General features: G+C 41.0%; 1 protein-coding gene across 2 annotated transcripts in view; it reads right to left on the reverse strand.

The window, feature by feature from the left end:
• Positions 1 to 18,858, reverse strand: part of PGAP1 (post-GPI attachment to proteins inositol deacylase 1) — a 1,100,814-nt gene that overhangs the window by 438,170 nt on the left and 643,786 nt on the right. For both annotated transcript variants that reach the window (XM_073647815.1, XM_073647814.1), the window contains one exon: positions 9,498 to 9,536. In XM_073647815.1, coding sequence (XP_073503916.1) covers positions 9,498 to 9,536 — 39 coding nt within the window. The remainder of the gene's footprint in view (positions 1 to 9,497; positions 9,537 to 18,858) is intronic.

Raw genomic sequence — 18,858 nt, forward strand, 5'->3', positions numbered from 1 at the left:
GGAAAACTGCTTTTAACACTCCGGTAGGTCATTTTGAGAATCTGGTGATGCCTTTTGGTCTTACCAATGCACCTGCATTTTTTCAGAACCTTATTAATGACATCCTGAGACCTTTGATTGGTAAGATTGTGGTTGTGCATTTAGATGACATTTTGATTTATTCGCCAGATCTGGAGTTCCATTGGCAGAGTGTACGTGAAGTTTTGCAGTTATTGAGTGATAATTCACTCTTTGCTGAGTTCGCTGTGCAGGAAATTAGTTTTTTTGGCTACATTGTCTCCAGCGAGGGCTTTGAGATGGACCCGCTGAAGGTTCAGGCTGCTCAGGAATGGCCTAGGCCTATTGGTTTGAAATCTATACAGAGATTTTTGGGTTTCACCAATTATTACAGGAAATTCATTAAGAATTTTTCTGTAATAGTTAAGCCTCTAACCGATCTCACCAGGAAAGGTGCGAATACGGTCCAGTGGACTACTGAGGCCATTGAAGCATTTGAGTATCTCAAAGAGAGGTTCAGTTCTGCCCCTATCCTTATGCAGCCTGATGAGACCAAGCCTTTTTTGGTCGAGGTCGATGCTTCATCTGTGGGGGTCGTAGCAGTTTTGTCTCAGGAGAACATCCTTGTGCCTTCTTTTCGAAAAAAAATTCGGAAACCGAACTGAATTATGATGTTGGAAATCGGGAGCTGCTGGCTATTAAACTCGCGTTTGAACATTGGCGTCATTTTTTGGAAGGCGCTAGATTTCCTATTCAGGTTTTCACAGATCATAGGAATTTGATCTATCTGGATGCTGCCAAACGCTTGAATGCCCGTCAAGCTAGGTGGGCATTTTTTTTTTCTCGGTTTCATTTTTCTGTTACCTATATCCCTGGTACTAAGAATGTTAAAGCCGATGCTTTATCGCGCAGCTTCTCCCCTACGGTCGGTGCCGAGGAGGAGGAGAGCATTTTACAGAAAGGAGTTGTGGTGGCGGCATTGGACTCCGTTTTGGAGAATGGGATTCTGAAAGCTCAAGATGATGCTCCATCTAACACTCCCCATGGGAGGTTGTTCGTGCCTAGAGCCTTTAGAAGAGATTTGTTTGTGGAGTGTCATGAGTCTCGGTTGGCAGGTCATCCAGGAATTTCTGAGACTAAGAGACTTATCAGTCGCAGTTTTTGGTGGCCTGGATGGCAGAAAGAAGTCATCAAGTGGGTGCGTAAATGTACTGTGTGTGCTAGGTCAAAGGCTTCACATACTCCTGCTGCGGGGTTGCTTTGCCCTCTGGAGGTTCCTAGTGCGCCTTGGACGCATCTCACAATGGATTTTATTACTGATCTGCCTGTGTCCGAGGGTTTTACGGTCATCTGGGTGGTCGTGGACCGTTTTAGTAAGAAGTGTGATTTGATTGCATTCAGTAAGTTGCCCTGTGCCAAGACTCTCGATAAGGCGTTTGCTAAGGAAATTGTCAATCTTCATGGCGTTCCCACGGATATTGTTTCTGATAGAGGACCTCAGTTTGTGGCTCGCTTTTGCCGTGCTTTTTGTGACAGGTTGGGAGTCCATTTGTCATTTTCGTCTGGGTATCATCCTGAGTCTAATGGACAGACTGAAAGAACCAGGATGTAGAACAGTTTTTGCATTGTTTTGTGGCGGACAATCAAGAGGTGTGGTCTGAGTTTCTGATTTTCGCAGAATTTGCTCTTAACAATCATACATCATCCTCAGCTGGGTGTTCTCCTTTTTTTTGCTGTACTGGGAGACATCCGTCTTTTGGTTGGTTCTCCAAATTGGGGTCGGCGGTGGCGGAGGAGGAGGATTTTTCCGGTGATTTGGAGAGTTTGGACTAATGTACGTTGCAACCTTCAAAAGGCTAACAAGAAGTCCAAGTAGTTTGACAGGAAACGTAAGGCGGTTTTGTTTACTGTGGGTGACATGGTTTGGTTGTCCTCAAGGAACTTCCGGTTGAGGATTCCCTCTAAAAAACTTGGTCCTAAGTTTGTGGGTCAATTTTAAGTGCTTCAGGTTATTAACCCGTCTGCGGTTAGGTTGGATGTCCCTACTTCCTAGAAGATTAATCCTGTGTTTCATGTTTCCTTGTTGAAAAAAGCGGATGTATCTGATAGGGATGCCACTGTCACAGTTCCTCCTGTGGTGGAAGATGGCGAATATGAAATTTCTCGTATCTTGAATTCTAGTTGGCATAGAGGGAGATTACAGTATCTCGTCTCCTGGAAGGGTTTCGGTCCCGAAGACAACTTCCTGGGTAAGGGCGGATGATGTCTCTGCTGCTAGGCTTGTTAGAGCTTTCCACAAGAGGTTTCCGGATAGGCCTGGGCCTGGAGGATCCGGAGGATCCTCATAAAAGAGGGGGTACTGTTAGAACCCTCCTGTTTGTTTTTTCCATCTTGTGTTTTGCGGTCACGTGACCATCTGCCTTTATATTCCAGCTCCGTCCTTTTGGCTGTGCTGGACTTCAGTGTTGTTTGACTGTTTTGCTAGTCAGGTGCTTCTGTGCCTATCTCTGTCAGTTCGCTTGGTCCTTCTGGGACCTCTAGTACCTTTTTGTCAGTTTATCGTTTTGTGTTATGCAACAACTTCTCTGTTCAGGAGGAGTCCCATTTTTTTTCCAGTCCTTATTTCTTTTAGGGACCCCTCCCCTTATGCTATAGGTCTTCGTTCTCACTAGCCGAGGACTAAGGCGGGTCTGTTCGCTAGGAACAGGCAGCCTGCTACATTGTAGGGATTCAGCTTAGTCTTACTGTAGGGATAGCTTTCCCCTCTCTTTCCTTAGTACTTGTTGCAGATCATAACACCATGCATACCAGGATAGGATGGTGGGAACAGAATGGGGACAGCACAAATACCAGGATGGGGGCAACATATACCAGCATGGGAGACCATATACCAATAAAAATGCTCACCACCCGGGCATAAAACGGGTTCAATAGCTAGTAGATATTAAAGTTTTTCTTTACTTAGCTGCTTTTTTCTTGCCATAATACAAATTCTAACAGTCTATTCAGTAGGACTATCAGCTGTGTATCCACCAGACTTCTGCACAACACAACTGATGGTCCCAACCCCATTTATAAGGCAAGAAATCCCACTTATTAAACCTGACAGGGCACACCTGTGAAGTGAAAACCATTTCCGGTGACTACCTCTTGAAGCTCATCAAGAGAATGCCAAGAGTGTGCAAAGCAGTCATTAAAGCAAAAGGTGGCTACTTTGAAGAACCTAGAATATAAGACATATTTTCAGTTGTTTCACACTTTTTTGTTAAGTATATAATTCCACATGTGTTAATTCATAGTTTTCATGCCTTCAGTGTGAAAGTACAATTTTCATAGTCATGAAAATACAGAAAAATCTTTAAATGAGAAGGTGTGTCCAAACTTTTGGTCTGTACTGTATATATATATATATATATATATATATATATATAAAAACATATATATATATTTCTTATTTTCTTATTTGGTTTCTTTCCATTGATCATTCTCTATTCACTGTGGGATGTGGGGTTAAATACCAATAGTATCCGGGCTCTCTTTCAATACCTACTGTCATAGAAAATATTAAGAATCTCTCTCTTCCTCCAAACCACTCGTCCACCCCCCCTATACTATTTGTCAAAGGAGGAAGAGCTAATGCTCTAACCAGTTGCTTCTATGCAAATTACCAGTGTATAGGAGGTGGCAACTCAATTGTCCATTCTAATTAACATACGAACAGAGTTCCTAGCAGCAGAGTGATAGACACCTGGGGAAAGAGGATACAGCTTCTAGCTTCAAAGGAATTCTCTCTCACCCCCAGAGCATCCCCATTTGCACATATGTTCAATCTGCAGTCTCGCCAGCACAGAAATGACATATGGAATATCGGAGTTTCTATAAGTCCGATTGTGATGGGACACATTTTTAGTGGCAGGGTTAGCTATGGAACAATATGCATATTTTTCCTTATCTGAGATCCCTGCGGGTGAGCTGTAACACCAGAGGGCTGATATAACCAATGGCAGTTATGTCATGTCTAGTCTCTAAATAAAGGTAAATTTGTAATAAAAAATATGGCATCACTTGTGAACTTCTGCGCTCAACTAGCGAGAAGCTATCGCAGAAATTTGAGATTTTAATGAAACCATGAAGGGCGGAGACCAACCCACGTGAGGTCATCACAGGGTAGTGTGTGGGCAGGTCCCCCCTATGACATAAATGATCCAGCTGAAGATGGATCCATACTCATGCCAGGAGTATATATTTTATAGCAGGGGTCCCATTCGATAATGGCCAGAATTGGAGCGCCTCCCCTCCAGCTAAACTGAATTGTCTCTGCGATCTGTATAATAAGTTCTTCTTTAATTCCATTTTATATTGTGTAACTGTATATTTTGTATTGTATTGTCCCCCTTTGTAAAATCTTTGTATATTTTTTTTATAAACACTGCCTCCCTTTTGAATTAAATAAAAAATGTAATAGTCCTGTTTCTTTTGCTCTGTAATCGTTCCTTCCCCAAAGCCATACGCTACCAGAAAGCAGGCGTCCGATGGGGCATGTATTATATATTAAAACTGATCGGTAGTGGCAGCGAATAATCTTAAATGGGCTATTGTGAAGCTGGCAGTGATCGTATGGGGGCATATACACATATTCCATGCATTGGAATTCGGAGGTGTGCACGCCCTACGCTTACTGCTCGCTTGCCACGTAGTGAGTAATCGGATTCATGCGTGTGCTGAATCCCTGACAATCTTGATAAAGAGACGGCAGCAGTGGTCACATGATTGCCTCCCTGGTTTCTTCATTGGTTATATGCACCAACACTTTCTATTGGCTGTCTGTGATGTGGCGGTCACTTGCACACTGGGTGACCTCCGCATCATGGGTATGCATTATGCGATATGACACACACATGCACACTCTGCCGATGTGCTGAGATGTGGCGCGGTGATCATCTAATCTTCTGATCATGTGATACGGGAGTATACTATCTGTCTACATTTGCACATGTGATGGCATCCTTAATTTATTTTAAGTCAAAGACATGTGACTTAATTTGCTCTTGCATCCATCGGTCAGTTGCACAATTTCTACCTGTCTTACCCTCCTCACCAACCACCTGATGAAGCATTGGTGAAACGCGGGTCAGTTGTTTGGTGGGTGAGCTTACTATATCATTTGATATGGGTATTTAACCCTTGATTTATATTTCTACCTTTTACCTTCTGGGAAGTGCCTCTTTTTCTGGGACTCATTTGTTTCCAACCAATTTGTTTCTGTGCGCTGCATATTGAATTGTAAGAAAACCTTCAAATTGCTAAATTTATTGAGCACACAGCCATATGTATATATATGTATACACTATAAAACTGCTTTATAGGTTCAATGACAGCATTACTATTTATGCATTGTACACAGATATGTATATATTTCACATGTAAATCGCCATAGAATAAATGGCGCTATAATAATAAATAATAATATATTTATGTGCAGGGGCTTCCCAGCGCACACATCAAATTTATTTTTTTTTGTATGTAATTGGTGTTTGTCTGTATGCATTTTTCTTAAAAGCATTTGTTTGAATAAAATTGTACTTTTATATATACACTTGAGTGTCACTTTGTTTGTGGCACACCTTTTTTTTCGGCTGTTATTGTATCTGAGTGTCCTATGGGGACCAAAAATACATATTAGTTTGGGTTACAAAATGTTTTGGTAATGCAAAAGTAGAAAAAAAATTAAATAAACCATCGTACTGCTGTAATGATACTGGCACAAGCAATAAAGTTGTTTTACTAAAATTGCAGTTTCTCGTTCATTCTGCCTCCCAAAAAAACTAAAGCAAATAGCAATAAAAAATGTAACATACCCCAAAATTGTATCAACAAAATCTTCAACGTATCCAGCAAGAACAAGTGCTGAATCAGATTCATTGATGCAAAAATAAAAAAGTTGTAGCTCTCATAATATGGCGATTAAAAAGTCTGCAGTTTGCAAAACATAAAAAATATACATAAATCTGGTATCACAGTAATCATACTGACTTGAAGAATAAAGTTATCATGTCACTAATACAGCACACTGAATGGGGTAAAAATAGTCAGAATTGCTGATTTTGTTCATTCCATCTAACATAAAAAAAAAAGTTTTGCATACAATTGCGCTAATTAAGGGAAACAAGAAAATGGTTCTAATGAAGAGTGAACTCATCCTGCAAAAACAAAAGTCCCTCACAATTCAACACGGCATTCAAAATCTATTCCAGACAAATTTGTGCTTCAAATTACCAAAAGTCAAACAGTACTGCTTTTCTTATCAGCCCTGCTTTCTGCCCAAACAGGGGTTGGGGTATTTGGAGCTAAAACAACATTTTAGCAGATTTTTTTTTCATTTTTTTCAGCCTAGTGTTAACAACTTTTGTGAAAATGTTGTGTTGTCAAAATGCTCACTACAGATCTACAAGAATTCCATGAGAAATGTTCTTTCCAAAAAAGTTCACTTTTAGGAGATTTCTGCTTTTCTGCCACCTCAGGGGCTTTGCAAATGCGATATAGTATTTTCAACCTATTCCATTCGAATTTACACTCAAAAAGTCAAATAGCACTCCTTGCCTTCCAAGTTTCATTGTAGGTAAGCAGTGGTTTCCAACCACAAATGGGATATTTCTGCACTTGGGAGAAATTATAGAACAAATTGTGGGATGCTTTTCCTTCTATTACTCCTTGTAAAAGTGAGCTAAACATTACATTACAATGCCATTTTCCTTAAAAAAAAAAATGGAATTTAGCACAAGTGTACATTACGACATTAGTTAAATAAATTATAATAATTTATATAATGTAATTAGTTAAATAAATTAAATAAAACTACCAAGTTGCTTGAGGTGTACAAATGTTCACGTTATATATGAACTTTCAGTGTGTGAACCTGTTTTGATAAAGAGTTTAGATACAAAATCTTTTTCTTTTTTTTTTTTGCTCAGACCTTAAGACTTTTATACATAGGCATAAGAGACACATGAATTATACAGATTTTAATGAGTGCATTGCTACAAACTATTCAATTGTAATTAAATTTAAACAAAATCATTTAATGAATTATACTAAGATACATGATAGCTGTATAATTAATTAGTAAGAATTTTCAAAAATGTGCTATATAAATATCTTTTATATAACTTTTAACTTTTTTTTTTTACACCAGTACTGGTCTTTATTAATTCCCACACATTTAAAAAAAATGCTAAATGAGACCAGTTTCAGATGGCTGTACTTTGAGGTCCATATATAATAGAGAAAATACAAGGAATTTCCTAAGGTGCTATGAACTGAACTTGAAATCATATGGTGGTCCAAGCTGCCACGGAAACATTGAGATTTCCAGGTATTGCGGTCATAGAATCTATGTTAACATGTTGCTACATTAGGAGCATCTGAAACGTATATGATTGATTGGATACTTTCACTATTACTATAGAATAATATACGTTATTCACACACTTAAAATATGTACAGTGGGGAAAAAAAGTATTTAATACACTGCCGATTTTGCAAGTTTTCCCACCTATAAAAAATGGAGGTCTGTAATTTTTATCGCAGGTACACTTCAACTGTGAGACACAGAATCTAAAAATAAAACTATAAAATCCAGAAAATCACATTGTGTGATTTTTAAATAATTAAATTGCATTTTATTGCATGAAATAAGTATTTGATCACATACCAACAAGCAAGAATTCTGGCTCTCACAGATATGTTAGTCTTTCTTTAAAAAGCCCTACACTCATTATCTGTATTAATTGCACCTGTTTGAACCCGTTACTAGTGATGAGCGAGCATGCTCGTTACTTGAGATTTATGAGCATGTTTATGAGCATGCTCAGGTGTTTTCGGAGTATCTTCAGCGTGCTTGGGTGTTATGTTTGAGTCCCTCTGTGCGCATGATTTGCGACTATTTGACAGCTTTAATAAATGTGAGGAATGGCTGTTTCTTAGGCATTCCTCACATTTATTAAAGCTGTCAAACAGACGCAAAATTATTCACGCAGAGTGACTCAAACATAACACCCGAGCACGCTGAAGATACTGGGCGAGCACCCGAGCATGCTTGCCGAAAGGGTTATCAGAACATGCTCAATCATCACTACTCGTTCCCTGTATAAAAGACACCTGTCCACACACTCAAACAAGCACACTCTAACCTCTCCACCATGGCCAAGTTCAAAGAGCTATCTATGGACACCAGCTACAAATTGTAGACCTGCAGAAGGCTGGGATGGGCTACAGGACAATATGCAAGCAGCCTTGTGAGAAGACAACTGCTGGCACAATTATTAGAAAATGGAAGACACAAGAAGACTGTCAATCCTCCATGCAAGATTTCGCCTTGTGGGGTAAGGATGATTCTGAGAAAGGTCAGGAATCAGCCCAGAACAACATGGGAGGACCTGGTAAAATGACCTGAATAGAGCTGGGACCATAGTCTCAAACATTACCGTAACACACTGCACCCTCATGGATTAAAACCCAGCAGGGCACGCAAGTTCCCCTACTTACACCAGAACATGTCCAGGCCCGTTTGAAGTTTTCCAATTACCACTGGATCATTCAGAGGAGGCATGGGAGAAGGTCATGTGGTCAGATGAGACCAAATAGAACTTTTTGGTATCAACTCCACTAGCCATGTTAGGAGGAAGAAGAAGGATGAGTACAACCCCAAGAACACAGTCCCAACCATGAAGCATGGCAGGGGAAACATCATACTTTGGGGGTGCTTTTCTTCAAAGGGGACAGGACAACTGCACCATATTGAAGGAAGGATGAATGGGATTATGTATCGCGAGGTTTTGGCCAACAACCTCCTTCCCTCAGTATGAGCATTGATGATGGGTCGTGTCGGCTGGGTCTTCCAGCGTGACAATGACCTGAAAAACACATCCAGGGCAACTGGAGTGGCTCCATAAGAAGCATTTCAATGGCCTGGAGTGGCCAGTCTCCAGACTTAAACCCAATAGAAAATCTTTAGAGGGAACTGAAACTCAATGTTGCCCAGCGACAGCCCTGAAACCTGAAAGATCTGGAAAAGATCAGTATGGAGGAGTGGGACAAAATCCCTGCTGCAGTGTGTGCAAACTTGGTCAAGAACAACAGGAAACGTCTGACCTCTGCAATTGCAAACAAAAGGTTTCTGTACCAAATATTAAGTTCTGTTTTTCTATTGTATCAAATACTTATTTCATGCAATAAAATGCAAATTAATTATGTGAAAACCATACAATGTGATTGTCTGGATTTTATTTTTAAGATTCTGCCTCTCATAGTTGAAGTTTACCTACGATAAAAATTACAGACCTCTCCATTCTTTGTAGGTGGGAAAACTTGTAAAATCGGCAGTGTATCAAATACTTCTTTTTCCCACTGTATATATACAAACACACCCACACACACCCACAAACAATAGAAACATTTTGTAATTAATAATGCAGTAAAGCACAACTTTAAATTACACTTACCTGTCCAAGCATTTGTACAAATGATGTATAAACTGTTACCTGAGACAAAAATAAATTATATTGTAAAAAATAAAATATTTGAAACTTTCACAATTTTCAAACTTTAAATTTTTATGCTCTTAAATCAGATAGTTATACCACACAAAATAATTAATAATTAACAATTCCCATATGTCTACTTTACATCTGCATCATTTTTTAAACATTTTTTTTTTGTTAGGATGTTAGAGGGGTTAAAAGTTTAGCAGAAGTTTCAAATTTTTTCAAGAAATTTACAAAACCTGTTTCTTTAGGGACCTATGCAGATTTAAAAGGACTTTGAGGGGTATACATATTGGAACCTCCCCAAAAAGTGATGCCATTTTAAAAACCGCACCCCTTAAATACTTCAAATATGTTGTCGGGAATTTTTTTTTTTACCCCTTCAGGTGCTATACAGGAATTAATGCAAAGTGTAATCAAGAATAAATACATTTTAACCCCTTACCGATATGTGCCGTACATGTACGGCACATGTCATGTGTCTCCTTTTGGTGCAGGATCCGGCGATGAGCCTGCATCTTTCCAGGGACATGACAGCTGATCTTATCAGCTGTCATGTGCCGCTAACAGTCGTGGGTGGAATCGCTACCCACACACGGCTGTTAATATGTTAAATGACGCTGTCAATCTCTGACAGCGGATTTAACATGGAAACGGTGGAAGGATGTTACTATCGGCACCCGTGTCACATGACCGCGTAATGAGAAAAAAAATCAAAATGCCCATCATTGCAATAAAATGCAATGATGGGCGATCAAAGCATCTTATCAACCCCAAAATGGTATCAATAAAAACGTCAGCCCAACAAGCAAAAAATAAGCAATCACCTGGCCCCAGATCCCGAAAAATTGAGACACTACGGGTCTTGGAAAATGGCATCATTTTTTTTATTTATTTTTTTTTAACAAACTTTAGATTTTTTTTCACCACTAAAATAAAAAAATAAAAAAACTATACATGTTTGGAATCTACAAACCCATAATGACCTGGAGAATCATAATGGCAGGTCAGTTTTACCATATGGTGAACGTGGTAAATAAAAAAAAATTGGAAATTGCACTTTTTTTTGCAATTTCACCAAAAAGTGGTCACCAAAGTTTGTTACCCACTTTCTTACGAGCACGGTAATACCCCACAAGTAGTCAAAAAGTTCTGTTTGGACAAACGGCAGTGCTCAGGAAGGAAAGAGCAATATTTGAATTTTGGAACACAAATTTAATTAAAAGAAATGGCGGGCACCATGTCGTATTTGCATGGATCCTAAAGTGCCTAAACAGCAGAAACCCTCACAAGTGACACAATTTTAGAAACAATTTTGAATAACATTAGGTCATCATATTGAAAAAGTCCATTTTTTTCACAAAAATCTTGCTTTAGCCTCAAATTTCTCACTTTTGCAAGAGAAAACACGAAACAGTGGACCCCCCAGTTTGTTACCCACTTTCTTACGAGCGCAGTGATACCCAACATGTACTCAAAAAGTTCTGTTTGTACAAACGGCAGGGCTCAGAACAGAAGGGGCACAATTTGAATTTTGGATCACAAACTTGACTATATTTGGATTAGATTGTCATATTTGCAGAGCCTGTGAGGTTCAAGAACAACAGAAACCTATCATAAATGTCTTTTTTGTAAATTATTAGTGATGAGTGAGCATGCTCAGCACTGCCAGGTACTCGATCGAGCATCAGAATGCTCGAGCACACTCTGTACTTGATCGAGGATCCCTGGTGCTTAAGTGCCATGCTCGAGTCACCACTCCGTATGTTTCGCAGATATTTTTCAGCCACTAAACAAATGGCTGAAAAAATCTTCCACAAGGTCCATTCTTACTAGTAGAGAGTCTGGACCACATATTCCTCACCCTGATCCTCCTCCTTCCTCCCACCATGGTGACTCCCAGGAGACAAGTGATCCCACACTCTGAGACACTGAGGAGCTCTTTACATATTCATTTATTGATTCTGGCCTCTCACCCTGTATGTTTCAAGAGGGACATGAGGAGCGCATGTGCAGTGATGCCTAAATATTTGAGCACTCATGGTCAGTAGAAAACGACAGTGGAGAACGGCAATTAGGGTCTCAAGAGATAGATGATGATGAGACACAGTTGCCAATAAGTGATGTTGTGAAGTCAACAAGTCAGGAGGACCAGAGTGGTGGATGATGAAGTCACTGACAAAACCTGGAAAGGTACTATGCAGAGTGAGGCCAGCAGTGCAGAAGTGGAAGGTTCCGCAGCACAGCAACAGGCAGGAAGAAGTAGTGGGGTGGCCAGAGGGAGCAGCCGGCCAACTGTTCAGCATAGCACCCACATGTGTCAAGTTCCCAGGCCAAGGGTTAGGTGTTTCCTAGTCTGGTGCTTTTTAAAGAAAGTGTAGACAATAAACGAATGGTTATTTGCAACCTGTGCTGTATGAAGATCAGTAGGGGCCTGACCACTACCAGCCTGAACACAACCAGCAGGCACATGACAGGCACATGTCATCCAAGCACTTGACTAGATGGGCCGACCACCTGGGTCCACAATGAGTGTCTGCGTTTGTCTCTTCCCCTGTGCTATGTGCTTGCCAATCCCCTGTCCAGGATGCAGGCGCGGATGCTCTTTGCCCTGTACCTGTCGTTGCACATCTGCAACTACAATCAGCAACCACGTCCACAACCACTTCCTTATCCCAGCACAGCATTCAGCTGTTCCTACCGCAGGCCTTGGAACGCAAGCTGAAATAAGCAGCCCCCCATCCACAGGCCCAAACACTAAATGGGCACATTTCCAGACTGCTTGCCGTCGAAATGTTGCCATTTAGGCTTGTGGACACTGTGGCTTTCTGCAATCTCATGGCAGGGGCCATCACTCGGTACTCGGTCCCCAGCTGCCATGGTGTGCCGTCCCCGCCTTACACAAGCACGTGTCTCATAATATCACCCATGGCCTGACCAACACAGTTACTGAGAAGGTCTACTTAACCACCTACATGTGGAGAAGTCGTTGTGGGAATATCGGTCACAAGCTGGAAGCACTACAGTACTGATTCAGTGAAGCGGCAACAGGCTCTGCTGAAACAAATTTGTTTAAGTGACAAACAGCCCACCACTATGGAAAAATGCAAAAGCGCAATAGGGTCTTATCCAAGTAATAAATGTTACAGAAGTATTAAAAATGGCTCACCTAGTAGGGTTGTGTGGGACACAATACCTATAAACCCTGGACTCCAAATGCTGCAGCTTCCTATGGATATGTCAGAGATAGATGCTGGGAAAGGAAGTTGTTTCTGCGCTCTCTGGAGTAATGACAAACCATTCGTATGGATAAAAATGTAGGTTTATTTTCTATGTGTTTCAGAGTCCACCGACTCCTTCCTCAGGACAACCATACGTAACCAAATTGAAACACGTAGACAATAAACCTACATTTTTATCCATACTAATGGTTTGTCATGACTCCAGAGACCGCAGAAACAACTTCCTTTCCCAGCATCTATCTCAAACAGCCCTCCACAACAGAGTTGTTGAAAGGTATAATAGACCTAACAAATCTGTGGCTCTTGCTGCTGAACCTTCAACCAAGCATGGTCATGTGTGATAGTGGCCATAACCTGGTGGCAGCTCTGAAGCTTGGCATGCTCGCACACGTACCCCTTGCCTGGTCCACATGCTCAACTTAGTGGTTCAGCGTTTTAATCTACCCAGATTTGCCTGAGCTTCTTGTGAAGCTACATCGTGTGAACGCCCATTTCCACAAGTCACTTAAGTTGCCGCTGATCTGGCAGTGCTACAGCAGTACTTCCAAGTTCCACCTAACTGACTGGTTTGTGACCTGACTACGTGCTGGAACTCAACATAACATATGTTGGCAAGGCTTTGTGAAAAGCAGAAGACAGTAGTTGAATACAAGTTACAACATGGCCGTCAGTGTCCCAGTCAGCCTCCGCACATAAGAACCGACGAGTGGGCATGGATGTCTGACATATGTGCAATTCTCCAAAACTTTGAGGAATCGACCAAGATGGTGAGCAGCGATTAGGCCATAATCAGCATAAGCATTCCGCTTCTGTGTCTACTCAAATGTTCACTGCTCACAATTAAAGAGGAAGCTTTGCATACGGACCAGGTGGAGATGAAGAAAGAAAGTGCACATGGTGATACTGCACAGCCCATCTTCATCTTATTTTCTTAGCATGGATTGGGTGATAATGAGGAGGAAGAGGCTGCTGAGAAGGAAGAAGGGGCTGAGGAGGAAGAGGCTGCTGAGAAGGAAGAAGGGGCTGAGGAGGAGGACCAGGAGATGGTTGCCTGCGCTACAGAGGGTACTACCAACACCGGCTTATCCTCTATTTGGCGTGGATGGCCTGTAGAGGAAAAGCACGAGGAGAGGGAGTAGCAGGAGATGGAGAGTCATCCTCCTAGTGGGGAAAGGGAAGTATTGCCTGCTGGGAGTCTGGCACACATGGCTGACTTTATGTACCGCTGCCTTTCCCGTGACCCTCACGTTATACACATTTTTGCCAACGTTGATTATTGATTGTTCACTCTTATCGACCCACACTACAAGGAGAACTTTTCATCTCTCCTTCCTAGGGTGGAGAGGACTAGTAAAATGGTGCAATACCAGAAGGCCCTAGTTGAACAATTAGTCAAAAAATATCCATCTGACAATGCTGGCGGCAGAGGTCAGAGTTTTTTGGACAACCAAAGAGTAGATCTGAGGAAGACACACAACAGGTCCAACAGAGGCATGGGAACACAATCAAAGGTCTGGGACAGTTTCAATAAAGCATACCAGCACCCAGGCCCTGATGCGAGGGGTACTCTGACAAGGAGGGAAAAGTTTTTAAAGATGGTGAAGGAGTACCTAGCCGACCTTACTAGCGTCCTCCATGATTCCTCTGTGCCGTACAACTATTGGGTATCCAAGCTGGACATGTGGCATGAATGGTCTTTCTACGCTTTGGAGGTGCTGGCCTGCCCTGCTGCTAGAGTTTTGACGTAACAGGTTTGTTGTCCCGCCTGGGGCTTAACAACTGATAGGCACATCCGCTTGTCAACTAAAAATGCTGACCGATTAACTTCAGAAAAATGAAAAAGGCCGGCAATGGCACAGACTTCTCAACCACACTGGAAGACAAAACTGGAACATAACGTTTACTAAAATGTTCCTTTTTTTTCTAGTGTATTCCCATGCACCTCATTCCCACCAAAACAAAGGTATATTGTTCTAATTTTTCGTGTCTTCCTCCTCCACCATATCTACAGGGGCATGTTGCGACCCCCACTCTTCATCTTTCCAGGGTGTGTATGATGCCCTATTACATCATTTTTACAGGATGTGTACAAGGCCTACCTCTACAATTCACTTACATACTATAATATTTATATATATTCGCAGAATTTATTGCCTTATAGTCCTTGCTGCTCCAAGCTAAAACGAAAAGTACTTTTTAGCGCTACATTTATTCTTTTCCCTATTAATACTGCTGCTACCTGCAATAATTGTAGAGAGGGGTGCTCGAGGAGGGATAGTATAGTATTAGAGGCATATAGGCAGGGTTTATTGGCCTCTACTCCTTTCATAGGTCTACAAAAGTTATTTTCAGGGCTGCAAATTTTATTTTCCCCAATAATAGTGTAAAGTTTCAAGCATTTATTATCTACATAATTGAAAATGTGCAAGGCGTGCGGTAAGGGAAGGAGAAGTGGACCTGCTGATGAAGAGTACACAGAAGTCGTGGGCCAGGGAAAACTGTGTCTGCTACGTGAGCATGTTTAAGAGTCCAACTCTTTTTAAAATTGCCCAAAAAAAAAATTCTGAAGCCCTCCACTACATCTCTTCCAGGGTGTATTGCAATCCATCCTTTAAATTTTTGCTAGGCATTTCACTAAGTGCATAGGCTTTAGCAGTGTTGGAGTCCCACTCTTTTTAAAATTCTCTCTCTGGACATGAGTCTCTGAGAAAATGGACACGGAGAGTGACTCACTATGCACTTCCTGGATGCGTAGGTTCTTTTTCCCATCTTGTTCTATTTCTCTTTGTCTCTCAAGTCAGTATTATCAGATGGAAATGAGTATTCCTTCTGGTCACATAAATCTCTTCCACAGTCCATAATATAATCGCTTCTTTCCATGAATTGACAAATTCTGTCTCTCTCTACAATCTTTTTAAAATTATAAAAAATAATGTTGAGGCCATCCTCTACATGTATTTCAGTCCCTGCTTTAAATTTTTCCTAGGCCTTGCACTTAGTGCAAGGAGTTCCACTCTTTTAAAATCATAAAAAATTGATCCTGAGGCCATTCTCTGCATGTCTTCCAGGGTGCATTGGAGTCCCTCCTTCAAATGTTTGCACTTCATTCATAGGCTTTATGAGTCTAAGAGCCTCAATTCAATTTTAAGAGAATGTGTATGAGGCTCCTCCTTTATGTCTAATACATGGTGTATCGGAGTCCCTCTTTGTTCAAATTTTTGGCAGTTCTTGCATTGCTCGCATAGGCTTTTTGAGTTTCAGAGTCCATACTTCAAAAATTTAACAGGATTTGTCTGACTATGTCACACACACCAGATGCCCAGATAAGGTAGTAAAAGGTTAAAGTTACATTTACCGGTGAATATTTTTTTCACCATTGAAAGCAATGCGCATGTGCAATAATGCAGCAAAAATGCTACGTGTGAACATAGCGTTTTTGTTGCATTATTGCACATGCTCATTGCTTTCAACCACTGGCACTTGTGTGATGCCCCACGCTGTTCATTAACCCCCCCCCCCCCCTCCCCAAGGTCAGTATTTGGAACTTTCGCTGGATCAATTAGTTGTGGATTTGATCCAGTGTGGTATTGAAGCTGTTGTTGTCAGCACAAGACACATTTTACTATTGATTCCGCTTTCCTGGGGTGAGATTGATTTGGGTTCCTTGGTCAGCATGGGGTGTCACAGTACCCGTTCTTTGTACGTTATGTCCCTATCGATGTGTCTTTCTGATATACTACCTTTTGTATGTAATTTTTGATTATCTTTATAATAATAAAATTGCTTTTATGCCATGCTACTCAAGTGTCCTCCAGTTTTACATTGTTGTTTGAGTAGGCACATTCTCTTTGGGTTGGGAACTGGTTACCTGTTTCCCAGTCAGAGTTTTTCATAATGTGGGCCACCTTTTTCTCATATGTGTGAACATAGCCTAAGGGGTCGAGGAGGCATTTTTTTTCTATTTTTTAATTTGCCTTACATACAAGTAATAATGCTTCCTAACATTTTTTCCTTTGAAATCCATTTTATCTTTGGTTTTGGATGTTTCATTGTCACTCTGAAAAAATGGAGTAATACTATTAACAACATTGTTCCCAGCAGCGACCTGGGAGTCAGAGATGTGACCAGGCATCTTCCCCATGCTGTTCCCATTCCATTTCAACGCTGTTTCCATCCATTTAAGCGGTTTTCCTGTTTCCTCAGACCTCCTGGGATGGTCTGCCAGAAAAATGCTCGAGTATCCCATTGACTTCCATTATACTTGTTACTCGAGTTGAGATCGCCTAAGCGTCTGACCTGCTCGCTTCGAGTAAGGAGCACTCGAACAATTTAGTGCTCACTCATCACTAAAAATGATACCTTATAATGTATTTATTTAGGGAGGTAGTGAGTAGTTTGATACCACCATTTTGCAGTTGATGCAAGACGAGATTTAAAACTTACAATTTGCATTTTTTTCACTTTCATGAATCTTTTACACTGCTTTGGTGTAAAGCACCACTGAGGAATAAGATCACTTAACTGCCAAAGTTAAAAGGCATTTCGGCGGTCGTTAAGGGTTAAAGTTTCTTTTTGTGGTAAGTGCGAAGTTGGTGTAAGGAGACTTATAGCCCATGTAATGCTCCTCTGGGATTTAAATATGTTGATAAGTTCTCTGGAAAGAAAGAGGACATAAAATCTAGTGTCATGTATTGGATGCAGTAATCATAAAAGTCAATATTGACCCTTTATAGTGCCTTGCCATGTGACTTAGGATAACAAACCAAAACGGAAACTCTAACTGGAGATACGTGTTTGGTGATGTTTGCTCCTCATTAGTGAAAATCAGGAGATCTTGTTAGTCATCTTTATTAGGACAAAAAAAAAAACTCATTTTGAAACTGAGAAGCTCTAGGAATTAATATTTTGACAGCAAAGGTATTACAAAGAATATTATATTACTGGACTATAAGGCTGTGTGCCCACGACGCAGATTTAATGCGTTTCCGCGGCAGCATTAAAAACGCTTGTTAAGATGTTTGACATGTTTCCCAATGATAATCCGCATGACCTGTGCACATGCTGCGGAAATTTCCGCTGCGGATTATCATTGCAGAAAAATCCACACCACAACCATTTCTTGTGCAATATCGAGGCGAAATCGCCGCCATTGACTTGCATTGATCCGCATAACATCAGCATGCATACATGTATTCATGTGGATGTTATGCGGTTCAATGCGCGGATGGTACCCAGGTGTGGAGAAGAGAAGACTCTCATCCGACCCAGGAATCATCAAGTTAAAATAGAATTTAAAGTAAAAATTAAAAAATATATATTCATACACACCTCTACGGCAGTCCCCGGTCTCCTCCCGGCCGCGTCCTCTCTCCTCCGCGGCCCGCGGTGTACTTGCAGGACTTGCTTTGACGTAATTTAGTCAGCTGATGGTCACACGACTGCTGACGTCAGCGGTCAGGTGATGGTCGCGTGACCATCAGCTGACTAAATTATGTTACCGCAGGTCCTGCCAGAACATCGCGGGACGCCGAGGAGAGAGGATCGTCGCCAGGAGGAGACCGGGGGCCGCCGGAGAGGTGTGTATAAGGTTTTTTTTATTTTTAACTTTTTATATTTTTTTTTATTTTTTTTTACTATGGATGCAGCATTTGCAAGCAGAACTCTCTGGTCACACAATATAAATCCATGCCAGTTGCATGGATTTATATTGTGTGACCAACTTGTCAAGCCCTTTTCCAAGTGATGCTCAAAATCGCTTGGAAAATCGCTTGAAAAAACGCATGCATAAACGCATGTAAAAACGCTTAACAAACGCTTCTCCCTGGCATGTGTTTTTTTCAGCCAGGGAGAGGAAAAAACGCTCAGGAAATTTCTGCTTACAATCTGCATCATGGGCACATAGCCTAAAGATGAAAAATTATACTCAATTCAAAAATATCATTTTTTTTGTAATGGATAATTTTTTACTGCATAGGTATTTTCCAGATATTAATTTTGTTTTAGAGTAAAAATTGCAATTTTCTCATCGATATGCTATTTCAGAACCCAATATTTTGGCTGGACATATGGCAAGGCTC

This window comes from Phyllobates terribilis, unplaced genomic scaffold (genome assembly GCF_046119375.1).
Source record: "Phyllobates terribilis strain yellow unplaced genomic scaffold, ASM4611937v1 Scaffold_9__5_contigs__length_417890890, whole genome shotgun sequence".
NCBI classification, from domain to species: Eukaryota; Metazoa; Chordata; class Amphibia; order Anura; family Dendrobatidae; genus Phyllobates; species Phyllobates terribilis.